At 40.8% G+C, this 13,081-nt stretch overlaps 1 protein-coding gene across 1 annotated transcript in view; it reads right to left on the bottom strand.

Moving 5' to 3' along the window:
• Skap2 (src kinase associated phosphoprotein 2) overlaps positions 1-13,081 on the bottom strand; it is a 180,090-nt gene that overhangs the window by 79,866 nt on the left and 87,143 nt on the right. The window contains exons 5-6 of the mRNA XM_032906515.1: positions 12,659-12,736; positions 11,677-11,760 (exon numbers count right to left, since the gene is read on the bottom strand). Coding sequence (XP_032762406.1) covers positions 11,677-11,760; positions 12,659-12,736 — 162 coding nt within the window. The remainder of the gene's footprint in view (positions 1-11,676; positions 11,761-12,658; positions 12,737-13,081) is intronic.

Below are 13,081 nucleotides of genomic sequence, written 5' to 3'. Positions count from 1 at the left end.
GGCAAGGACAGAAATGCTTCCATAATGCAGAGCCAGCCTTCTTTTCTTAAATACAATAATTTAGCACCTGGAATAACATCACTTTTTAAAGGCCATGAAGATGCTATTTTACCCAAAATATCAAATGAGAAAAAATACGAGTTAGACAAATATAACCTAAGCCTGAACAATCTATTTGTTCATAGTTTAAATCTGGGCAAGTCAGAAAATTCCAGTTAAAATGTTTGCACTTCATTTGGTTGAAAAATTCCATACTTAACTCTAAGGTTTACAAAACTACACCATGAAAAGTACAGGCCAGGGGTGTGCCTGCAAATCAGCACAGGACCCAAGGCAAGACCATCCGGAGTTTGAGGCCAGCTTAGACTACAATGGGAGATCCTGCCTCAAAACAGAAAGGAAGGACAAAGAAAGGGCACCATAACACCTTCCAATAAGTGTTCCTTTAGATATCAGGGGAGTCTCCGACCACCTATGCTGAAGATGCTTTTTGCTGAATTGAACACAGTGCAGTTGGGGATGTAGTTCAGTGGCAAAGCATAACCTACGATGTACAAAACATCCTCAGGACTAACAACCCACACGTTAACAGTTCCATAAGGCTAGATTTTCTTGAGGCACAGTGTACTTACATACTGACTGAATTTCTAAGAAAAAACTTAACATGCAGCACGTGCAAACATGACTCATCTATGAATTCTTTCACCCACAGATAAATTCTTTTATGTCTGGTGCTCCCCAGACATAATTTGTAAAATACCCAACTGGCAAAATACTGACGGAAGAGCAAAAAATAGTATGTGAACAGATTTGCTTCTTTCTACCATTCTCAAAGAAAACTAAACCATTTATCCAACAAATTTATATTAAATACTTTAAACATGCCTGGTAGCATTGTAGTATGTTAAGACAAAGATTACTAATAGCACACACTATCAGGTCTTTCTCGCTGACATAAAATACGTGCATTACAAATGTAGGTGTTCCACAAACACCAGCCAATGATCCACTTGCACTGTAAGAGGAACTTAATTTCCACTACAAAGAAAAAATTAATGTAAGGCAAAGCACTGACGTGGTCCAGAGAAATTTTAAAAGATTTTCTTTCAACTTGCCCCATAGAAACAAGATTTTGAAGGCTAGATCTGGATGGTTCAATCTCCACTCACTACCAGCTACAAACTTGACTCTACCTCTAGCTTAATTCTAACTTGACTCTAAACCTCTCATCCTGGTAACACGGGAGATGTTGACACGCATCAGGAGGGAGCCCTGCTAGGGATGTAGAGTCAGCAGATTATATAGATACACCTCTGTAGGACGAACAGAAGGGGAAAAGCAAACAGGCAAACACAGGTACCAGAGCAAGATCGTGGAGCCTAGGAAGTTGTTCAGTCTGCAGAGTGCTTGTCTCGCAAGCATCAGAAAGATGCAAGCAAGAGAAAGTCAGGCATGGTTGTACACAATGGTGATCTCAGCACTGAGAGGTGAGAACAGGAAGATACTTGGGTCTCAATGGCCAACCAACTTAGTCTAGTCAATGAGATACTAGCCAGTGAGAGAATCTGTCTAAAAATAAGGTGGGGGAGGAAACTGAGACGACTTAGTGAGTAGCATCACTGATTGCTCTGTAAATATGAGGATGTATGTTTGAATTCTCAACCCCAATATTACAAGCCAGGCATGCCTGCAACCCCATCATCATTGATGGGTTAAACCAGGTGAATCCCTAGAGCATTGATTAGCCAGCAGCCTAGCCATAACAGTGAGTTACGTTAGTTACCGGTTTAATCAGAGGCCTGTCTAAAGGCAGTGAGAAGAGTGATAGAGGAAAACACTCCAAGGCCTGCTCTGGCCTCAGAATGTGTACCCGCCCATGTACTCCTCTATCGGACCCCTCCCCTATAAAAAGAGACAAGTAAGTGGTCCCTGAGGCTGTTCTGTCCACCAACAGAGTGAACAGAACCACTCACAAGTCTGCACACTTACCGTCCCATCTCAACAAACAGCACCTCTATTAATGCCTGTCTCTAGATGAGACAACTGGGTACCACTTTTGACTTCTCCTTTTCCTCCATCCACTTCCTCTATGTTCTCCTCTATATCTACTGCCACCTACCAAGACACAATTGGCTTGTCTATTTTTTGTGCAATTATCCTTTTCTTCTGCACTGTCTTTCAAAAATATGCTTAAAATAGCAATTATTAAGATGGCCATGGCGGCACATGTATTCACATGAACATATTTACACACACACACACACACACACACACACACACACACTAAAGAAAATCACCATTTTCTCTCCTATTGTTTTAAATATAGCAAAACCATGAAACTGAATAATTCCGAATCATTTAGTACCCCTGTAAGCTGAGGGCATTTATTAAATGAGGCTTTGCAGCCCCTAAGCATCTTTTCTGATTTTGTCCTAAGATTACCGGGGATGGCACTATCGCTTCTCACCACAGAGGCTGAGAGAGGCAAGCAAATGCTGCGGTCTGAACTCTTAAACAGAAAGAAGTAACAGAAGAGCCAGGAGAGAGTTCAGAATTCATTATCTTGGCAAAAACAGTGGCAGTGCATGGTGGTGATCATATGTCAGGCAGTGCACAGTGGTGATATCACATGTCAGGGAGTACTCAGTGGTGATATCACATGTCAGTGAGTACTCAATGGTGATATAACATGTCAGGCAGTACTCAGTGGTTGATATCGCATGTCAGGCAGTGCACAGTGGTGATATCACATGTCAGGCAGTGCACAGTGGTGATATCACATGTCAGGGAGAACTCAGTGGTGATATCACATGTCAGACCTGGCCTTTGCCTGATGGTTTCCTTTTTGGTGAGAAGCTGCTTCTATTGCTTGTAAGAATGTAACTTGGTACCTAACACATATAAACATATGCAATGTATTTGTCAATATTTGATGCTATCTGTCAGTTATACTTAGGGTCTTTTTCCTCTGTGGAAAAGTTATGTTGTTTCTGTAAGTTCTAATGTCTGTTAGAAGGGAGAAGAAAAGATACTCCTCAATATTAAATCCCTTAAATAAATTCTTCAAAAATCCTTAGCAAGTTATTCTAGGACTCCAGTTAAAGATAAATGAGCATTCTCCTTTTGTTTATTTAGCTCAGAAACAAAGGTGACAATGTTTGAAATACACTTTTTGGTGTTCTGAGCTATAAAGACATATAGAGTACTATTTTATGTGAAAAATATTATCTGCTACATATATTTGTTAAATAAAGGGCTTGTTAATAAATCCATGACTATGAACACATCTATGGATTCAAAGAAAAATATTTTCACTAAAATTAGAAGTTTGGCTAACATGGTCTGGCAAACAGAAATTTCTGCCTATCTCCCACTTTTCTATTTTTCCTCATTTTTGAAGAGCAGTAAGTTACAAGAATAACAGTCGGGTACTTTTAGTACAGCATGGCTACAGTTTGAATGTGGAATCTCCCATCTGAAGGCTCGTGTGTGGCTGGCTGGGACCACAGCCTGCAGGGCTACTGAGAGGTGGTAGAACCTTCAGGGAGTGACCCAGCAGAAGCCAACGCTAGGTGGCTCCTTTCAGGGAGGCACTAAGATGCTGCTAAGCTCCTCCCTCATTTCCCCACCACAAGAAGATGAGCACTCCTCCTCCACCACAAGCTCCTGGCCCTGCCACAGGCCTCAAAGCAAGGGGTAGGTGGCCATGATTGAAGAAGCTCATAGACTGTCAGCCAGAACAGACGGCTGTTTATCCCAGGCATGCCATTTAGTAATAGTCACAGAGTCTTCTCAAATACTTAAAAACCTTTTTAAAAAATTATCTTTAATGGATGCAAAGAAACATACAAATATTTATTGGGCAGTATGTAATATTTCAAGATAGACACACACTTCTTCTATAATCCAATTCTCATTTTTTATTTTGCTGGAAGTACTTGCCCCAGAGCACTGAATGGGTCTTGCTGGTTTGTGGGGTTTATTTTTGGTGCACGATGCCAGATTAATGCTGAATACAGTTTTTTTTTTTTTTTTTTTTTTTTTTTTGGATATTTTCTTTACTTACATTTCAAATGTTATCCCTTTCCTGATTTTTCCTCTGAAACCCCTCTCCCCCTGCCTCTATGAGAGTGTTCACCCACCTACCCACCCACTCCCTCCCATCTCTCCACCCTGGCTTTCCCCTACACAGGGGCATTGAGCTTTCACAGGGCCAAGGGCCTCTCCTCTCACTGATGCCTGATAAGGCCATCCTCTGCTACATATGCAGCTGGAGCCATGGATCCTTCCATGTGTACTCCTTGGTTGGTGGTTTAGTCTCTGGGAGCTCTGGGGGTACGGGGGGCCTGATTGGTTGATATTGTTGTTCTTCCCAAGGGGTTGAAAACCCCTTCAGCTCCTTCAGTCCTTTTTCTAACTCCTCCATTGGGGGCCTGTTTTCAGTCCAATGGTTGGTTGAGAGCATCTGACGCACATTCTTAAGCACAGGTGTAAACTCCATACTTAATAATAAAATAGTTGTGAATAAAAATGTTACAGGCTTTTTTTCTGAAACTGCTTCTACTTTCATCGCTCTATCTGGTATTTTTATCTAAAATTGACATTATAATAATCATGATATGGGGTACTGGAGATGTAGTCAGTCGGTAGAGTACTTGTGTAGCATGCATGAAGGCCTAGGTTTTATTCATAGTATCACATAAACATGGTGTGGTGATACACACCTGAAATTCCAACATGCGTGAAGTGAAGCCAGTAAGATCAAAAACTGAAGGTTATCCTCGCTACACAGTGAGTTCAAAGCCAGCTTCAGACACAAGAGAGCCTGCCTCAACACACACACACACACACACACACACACACACACACACACACACACACACACACACACACACACTATGATTCGTTAGACTATAAGAACAAATCGTCATTGTTAAGACTATCACTACATAAAGAAGTCCTTAATAGCCTATATGTATTTTAGCCTTTTGGAAGTTCCTACAGTAATGAAGGTGACATTACACTGTGACTCATTGTAGCATGAAAGCTGCACATCTAAGAAGACAACAGCCACAGTGTGCTTACACAGAAACACCTTAGCCTTCCTCTATTGTCACCCTAACTTCTGAATGCATCTTGCCCTGTCTCATTTCCTTCACCCCTTTCCCTAACGGCTGACAGAGTGATCATTCTAACATTCAAGCAGAGCTGCCGTGACACCAGCGCAGCTTACCCACAATGCTTAGGAACACTAGGTCAGGAACACTCTGACAGGAAAGCCCAAAACTCCTAACTCTGCTATGGAAACCTTTACTGTCCGGTGCCACTTCCTCTGGCTCAACCAATCATGCAGTGACTCAGTCAATCCACATATCATAGTTATGTGAGCACTTGTGACATTAGCTAATGTAGTACAATGCTTTGCAATAATGGTATCTGATACATACATGCTCAAAGAACATCCAGAAGTGTGGGTGTTCTCTAGACAGTTACTGTATACACTACAGTTATATATAGTTCTATGTATAGTTGCTATAACTATATATCTATCTAATATATACCACATGACTACAGCAATATGAACAAGTATACACACACATATACACGCACACATGGGGGGAGATGGAGGGGGGAGAGTTATATAGTGCAATGTGGTATTATTTTAAATATACCTATTTTCAATCTAAATATACATTTAGTATGTAGAGATTCATCTTAAGTTATACTGGTCCCACTTTATTACATGTCAGTAACATTCACAGCTATCAATGTTCACAAAGCTGAGTGTGTACTTGACGATTTCTGCACAGTAAAGAAATCCCACTGAGAAGCAGGTGTGCTCTTAGCTTCTCTATCCTGCTGCAGGGGGGTCTCACCCATAAAGGCAGGCAGGGAAAGGACACTTAAGGTTTATTATAATAAACCTAAAGGACAATATTTGCACATCAAAGACTCAAAAGTCTATTAACAACAATATTTTCTGATTTAAAAAGAATTACTGGTGCTAGGATAGGATAAAAGTATCCTTCCTACATCAAATAAAACAAAATTGTAATATAGATCTTATAAATACAAGCAACTCAGTCACACATGTCACATGTCATCATGATACAATATTGATGTCCTCACACAGAAATAAGTTTTGAATGGAAGAGATATGTTCTCTTATTTTTTCCCCTATCAATGGTAAAGTTGTAGGAGATGTAAAAGCAGGAAGGTTAATTTAATGACATTTTTTATTTTTCTGTAAATCCTTAGTTTTGTTACTTTAAATTTCTGATGACTTTTGTTCTATATTTAAAAAAAAATTTTAGATTTATTTATTTATTTTATGTATGTGAGTACACCGTTGCTATCTTCAGACACACCAGAAGAGGCACTGAATCCCATTACAGATGGTTGTGAGCCACCATGTGGTCGCTGGGAATTGAACTCTGAACTTCTGGAAGAGCAGTCAGTGCTCTTAATGGCTGAGCCATCTCTAGCCCTATATTTTAAATTTTTATAAAGAAAAATTACAACATGATGTAACAAAGAACCTTTAGGAGCTGGAGAGATGGCTCAGTGGCTGCTCTTCCAGAGGATCCAGGCTTGTTTCCAGCATTTACACAGTGGCTTGCAACTATCTGTAACTCCAGCTCAGGGGATCTGAACCCTCTTCTGGCCTGCTTGGGCAACAGGTACTTACGCAGTGTAAGATGTGCCTGTGGCCAAAACACCCAAAATAAAACAGTTTTTAATTAAAGAAACTTTGGTCTACATTTAGGATGACTCGGTAGGACCAACACTCCTGTAGCACTCAGTTACCAGAGAGGACTGGCACGTTCTCTAACTAGGAGGAAGGAGGGAGGTTTAAGGCCTGAAAATACATGGGTACAATGACCTGCCCATCACATTCCTCCACAAAAGAGGAGAAGAACAAAGTTCATGTCACATGCTGTTTCAGGACCATGTAAAAAGTAATAGAAAAGGAAAAATCCAAAACCCAGGGTCTGGAACAAACTCCTAACTGACCCATCATTTACGGGCACTCTGGAATGCTGGGTAATGACCACAAATTGTGGGGGAAACAGAGCTATGGAGTCAGAGAGCTACATTCAATCTTTGCTCTGACTCTCAGTAGCCCTGTTAATTTTTCTTGCTTAGGCTAGTTCAATGTCCTCCTAAATGGTTCTATTGACAATCTCTTTCCATCTCAATCAATCCTTAAAGCCAAGTCTGATCATATAGATTTCTGCCTAAAGTCCACACTAAAAATAAAATCCTTAGAGAAGCCTTATTGTCAGATCTCAGAAGGCTGACTACCTGTTCTATGCTGCTCCTTCCTTCTTCCCTTAATGTCTCAACTTGGCTTATATTGATCCTATCCATGGGCTTTCACAGTGCTGAATTTCTGCTTTTCTCTCACCTGAAATATTAATTTTACCCTTTGTTCTTTCTTAGTTCATCGGCACTGCTGGCGTACCCATTACTGAGTAATTTATGAACACCAGAAATTTACTTCTCAAAGTCTTATGCCAGCAGGTCTTGCAGAGGTCTTCCCTCTGAAAGTGGACATTCTGCTGCTGCTGCCTTCTCCAGAGGGCAGAGACACTGTGGCCTTGCAAGGGAGACGCACAAAAGAGAAATTTCAGAGCTCACTTGAACATTTTTACTGGGTCATTCATGAGCATAAAGCCCTTATGATCCAATCACGTCTACATTCCCTACATCCTAACACTACTTTCTTAGAGGTGGCTTCAAATACAAATTTTGGACAGGCAAATAATTAAAATTATAGTCTTTACCCAGTAAACTCTTTATGACCCAATAAAATGCCCTTATCACAGTGAAGTTTCCCCTAAGGCTCCTGGCAGTTAGTTTTCCCTTCCTTTGTGATCCAAAGGAACTTAAATTAAATTCCTTAGGATACCACTGAACTTGTGTCTATCCACCTTGTTCCTACATCTGTTCATAGCCTCAGATTTTCTTCTCATGAATACTCACAACTCAAGCAGGGAGCACCTCTAAGGATCTTTGGATTCTCACTATTTATTATATCAACTATCTAAAACTGTTTACCTAATAAAACTGTGAATAAGTGAGTAAGTGGATGAATGGGTACCTCAATGGGAGTCTGAGTATCTAGGGTGTAGAACGCTTGACAGATGGGACCCATGGCAATCACAGGCAAAGAGAGGAGTTAGGAGGATGGACGGACTTCACCAAGTGATAAAGCGTCTACTGCATGTGGCTGTTACTTACGGACCTGAATGGCTATGAATAATAAATGCACAATATATATGGGTACAGAGGTAAGTGCATTACATGCCCTGGAGGGTGACAGTACGCCTTCTAAGCCATTACTACCTTGATAAGTCAGTATGGTTTTTGGCATGCACAATAAGATAGAAAAGGTGAGCTATGTATATGTCAAAACAGTAATGAAGTACGGTTTAACCTCGTGAGTGGTATCAAGAGCGCCTTGTGCCTCTATGAACCATTTATCTCAATCCTACTCACTTGGAGGCTTACTGTTGTACTATTATATATTACTTATTATATAGTTTTCATATATCTAAACAGCTCTTTCCAAAGAGTAGGTAATGGTTCACATGTACAATGAAGCTACACAACTCAGCTATTTGATTTACACAAAAGAAGATTAAAATGTTATTTCATATGTTTTCCTGAAAAAAAAAAAAGAAAAAGTGGCAGCAATGGACAGCACTCTGCAGACAGACCTGGGACATGGGAAGGCAGAGCAATGGACAGCACAGTGCAGACAGACCTGGGACATGGGAAGGCAGAGCAATGGACAGCACAGTGCAGACAGACCTGGGACATGGGAAGGCAGAGCAATGGGCAATGCAAATCCAGGTCAAGTCTTTAAGCATCAACACAGTAACAGACATGGCATCACTAACTTGAAATACAAGTAGCCACGGGAATTAAGTGGATTCCCAAAGCACAAAAAGTCAAAATGCCAAGGATGACAGCATCATAAGATCTAGCAATAAGAACAGAAATGGGATTTACTATCTCAAAGATTTGAGCCAGAATTTCTTTATATAACATTGGCCTCTGGAGAAAAATATAAATACAAATATTCCTTTGGGTTTGAGGAAGATTACATTAGTGATCACAGACACTTGGAAGATAGAAACGAGAAGCTTAACCGAACCAAAGTCACAAGCATTTAAACTTCCTCTTCTGAGTCTGGTAGAGAAGGCCTTTTTTTTTTTTTTTTTTTTGAGAAATGGTAAGATTTTGATCAAAACTCATAATAGTGTAGAAAACTACATTTCTATAATGGCAGTGCACGCTGTGACCTGTGCTGATTGTAACTGAATTTGGACTGAGTTTTCTGACACCATCATTGACTTGCTCACAGCAGGAGGGAAGTGCATGTGCTGTGACCACCTCTCAGGTGCCACCACAACCTGGAACATATTAGTGACAGGGTCCAAAATGGCCACTAGATTCTAAAGTCCTTAATCTCACCAACCAAAATGGAAGACCGACTGCTAGCATTGTGTAAAACTTCAAATTTATCTGAGATACAATAATTTCATCTGCATATGGTTTTAATAAATTCTCTAAGTATAAATAATAATAATAAATAAAACAAATCTCCAAACCACAGTAATAAATAACAATTCTATGGGAAAAATAATAACAGTGGCATTGGGATTTTATTCCTTTTTCTTCAAGTGACTATTATGTATTTCATTTCTTCTTGTGTTCTCTAAGGACAGAGTATTTATTTGAGATCTTTTTCACTAATGTTTTGTTCTATGTAAAAATACACACATTGACTGTATAGATGTATACACTTTTCATAAACATTTTGTTAGTGCATATTCACTGTGTAAACAATGGTTTCCTAGTGCAACTTTAACCTCGTGTACTATGTTGGCTATTGCATGCCTCTATGAGCAACGGCTTCTATTATACGGTATTCACCTTCTAATCTGCTTTCCCTTGGAAAAAGGCAAAACTAGAAATACATAGATTTTAAATTTCATTATTTTGCAGATTCACTTATTCAAATAAGAGCTAAAATTACATGAACTATTACTAAAATGTATATTAGTTAATAAATGAAGCTGTAAAGTATAAAAGTTAAGACAGGGTCAATAGTGAAACCTGAGCCATAAACACAGGCCTGCATTTTAACCGCTCTGAGAATGGATGGTGCACAAAGCTAGCCTCTCAGTCCTTAGTTTTCCTAACATTAAGATAAATGAGCTAGATCACTGCGCAAACCCCGGGCATGTGGCTATGCGCACAGGAAGACAGGGGAGCCCATGGGACTCTGCTTCCTGAGGATTCACACGCAGTCCACGGTTGATGGGAGAGGCAGGGATATTTCTTCAGGGGCTTATCCAACATGCTGCTGTAACCCTAAGGAAACTCACTGGGTCAGAAAGAAGGAGAGGAGAAAGGGAAGGAAGGAAGGAAGGAAGGAAGGAAGGAAGGAAGGAAGGGAAGGAAGGAAGGAAGGAAGGAAGGAAGGAAGGAAGGGAAGGAAGGAAGGAAGGAGGAAGGAAGGAAGGAAGGAGGGAAGGAAGGAGGGAAGGAGGGAAGGAAGGAAGGAAGGGGAGGAAGGAAGGAAAGGGAAGGAAGGAAGGGAGGGAGGGAGGGAGGGGAGGGAAGGGAGGGAGGGAGGGAAGGAGGGAAGGGAGGGAGGGAGGGAAGGAAGGAAGGAAGGAGGAAGGAAGGGAGGGAGGGAGGGAGGAAGGAAGGAGGAAGGAGGAATAGAGGAAGGAGAGAGAAGGAAGGAGGGAGGAAGAAAGGAAAGAAGTAGGAAGAAAGGAGGGAGGGAAGGAAGGAGGAAGAGAGAAAGGGAAAAAGGAGGGGAAAGGAGGAAGGAGGAAGGAAGGGATCAAGGAGGGAGGGAGGAAGAAAAGAAGAGAGGAAGGAGGAGGAGGAAGGGAGGGAGGAAGAAAAGAGGAAGAGAGAGGAAAGAAGGAGAGATATGAAGCAGGAGAGGAACAGTGAGGAAGGAAGGGAGGAATGGCCCAGCAACACCAAGGATCAAGACTTCAGACCCATGGAAGACTGGCAAAACCATTACCCAAGCCACATAGATTGTGGCAATTATATATAACTAACATATGCTAATAAAACATTATAAGTAAACAAATCCACTAATAACAGACCTACTTGGATGGCATGCTGTGAGTTAAACAAGTTACGTTACTTGGCTCACTTAGGTAGAGAGCTAAACTGCCTAGACAGGGCCCACGATATAGCAAACTCAATACACATTTGCTTTTGCTGCTGGCATCTGCAGAGTTGGGCCAGAAAATTCTGTATCCTTTAAATTTTATCTAAAGTAAATTTACTACTTTTCCTATCTTTAAACACTTTTATCTCATATCATCATGGTCCTCATTTTCCTCCAATTCTACAACGGTAACCCAGATGAGAAACATTTACTAGGGTGAAAGCTATATGAGTGAAAATTTTCTTATTTTCTTTTATAATTCATCAAAACATAAGTGTGTTAAATTTTAGGACAGTCTGCAATTGACAACACTTGTCAAATATTGAAAGATAATATAAATTAGTCTTAAGCTATAATTCTCATAAATTCTCAGCTTTTTCTCCATATTGTCTTCAGTTCACTCTATAGGAAAATGATTGCAATCTCATTCAATGGAAACTGATGTAAACAAATGCCAACACTACCTTTATCACTCCCGTAATAATAGAACACTGTTTTGCTGAGAGCACACCACCGTTTCTGCCATTCAAACCCCAGAAAGCTGTGATCTGCCAAAAGTAGGAGAAAGAGCAGGTTAGCTACTATGCATGATTCACATAATGCTATACATTTCCTCACCACACGGGAACGTACACTAAGACAATTTCTGAGCTACCCTTTACCTCCAACATTAATCTGCATTCCCCACCCCTTACAATGGTGTTAGCTGTCTGGTCACCAAACCTCTACAGTCTCAAAAAAGGATCAGACTGAGCATTCTGATATAATTAATCCACGGGGTCTCATTCTCAAATTTGTCATAAAAGGGAAAGGGGAAGGAAGGGTTGACTTGGATCATTTCTTTCTACTACCTCTTTCAGCTTAAAACGATTTTTAAAAATAAGGAGTACACATGGAACGTGATCAGAAGGTCTGAAGCGACAAGCCAAGGGAAGCTGTGTGGTCATAAAGATGCCTGCATTCCTGGATCATAACCCATCCCCTCCCAACCCATTTAATTTTATGTTTGTGCTGAAAGGAGACCGCCTGGTCAAGTCCCAATTTTCAAGGCCAGTGGAGAGGGACACTGAAGCGGGTAACAGACACCGGGGGAGATGCCAGGCTGCTCTGAACCATAGCAGGCTGTGTTCACTGGTTGGGTGCAGGAAGCTCGCACTGGTTACTGGTGAGAAACTCCAACCTTGAGGACACAGTCATGGCCTGAAGCTTTCCTACAAGATGTAGGGACTGCTCCAGAATTGGTTACAAATGCCCCAGGCTGCACTGAAAGCCAGACTAATACTTTGCTTGTAAAAACTATGTAAAGCTGGCATTCGTGTTTGGATAAGGTTTTCCACATTCCCTTACATCAACTGCTCCCATGAGTATGTACAAACGTGTTTTATCGTGGGATGGAAAACAAACAAGCAAACCAGCCTTAGCTTCGTCACTGGGCCTTTAGCTCACCTTTTCTGCGTTTTTCCAGGTAACCAGCCTTTATGACAAAAGAAAGGTCCTGGGCTGCAATGGGAGGAAACTGGTTTCCTGTGGAACATGAGAGAAAGAAAAATCAGTGGGTAATTCACTCTGGAGAAGCCATGCTGACATCACTCATTACATTTAACGTACCTTTAATTACTGCAATTACTCAAATCAGATATAGCAACCTTACTTCAAATCCATCCCATAGACTCCCTTCTCTCCTCTTGTAAATCTCAAGTAAGGAGGGAAAAAATGTTTGTGTTCCTAAATACAAATGCAGGATATGCTATAGCTAACTGTCCCAGAGGGGCGATACTTTCCATATACATTCAATAAACAGAACTATAACAAATAAACCTAACAAATCCCAGAGAGGGGGTTGGGATTTAGCTCAGTGGTAGAGCGCTT

The sequence above is a fragment of the Rattus rattus genome, chromosome 6 (assembly GCF_011064425.1).
Source record: "Rattus rattus isolate New Zealand chromosome 6, Rrattus_CSIRO_v1, whole genome shotgun sequence".
Lineage (NCBI taxonomy): Eukaryota > Metazoa > Chordata > Mammalia > Rodentia > Muridae > Rattus > Rattus rattus.
The sequence above is the reverse complement of the archived record's forward strand: the minus strand, read 5'-3'. Positions and strand labels throughout refer to the sequence as shown.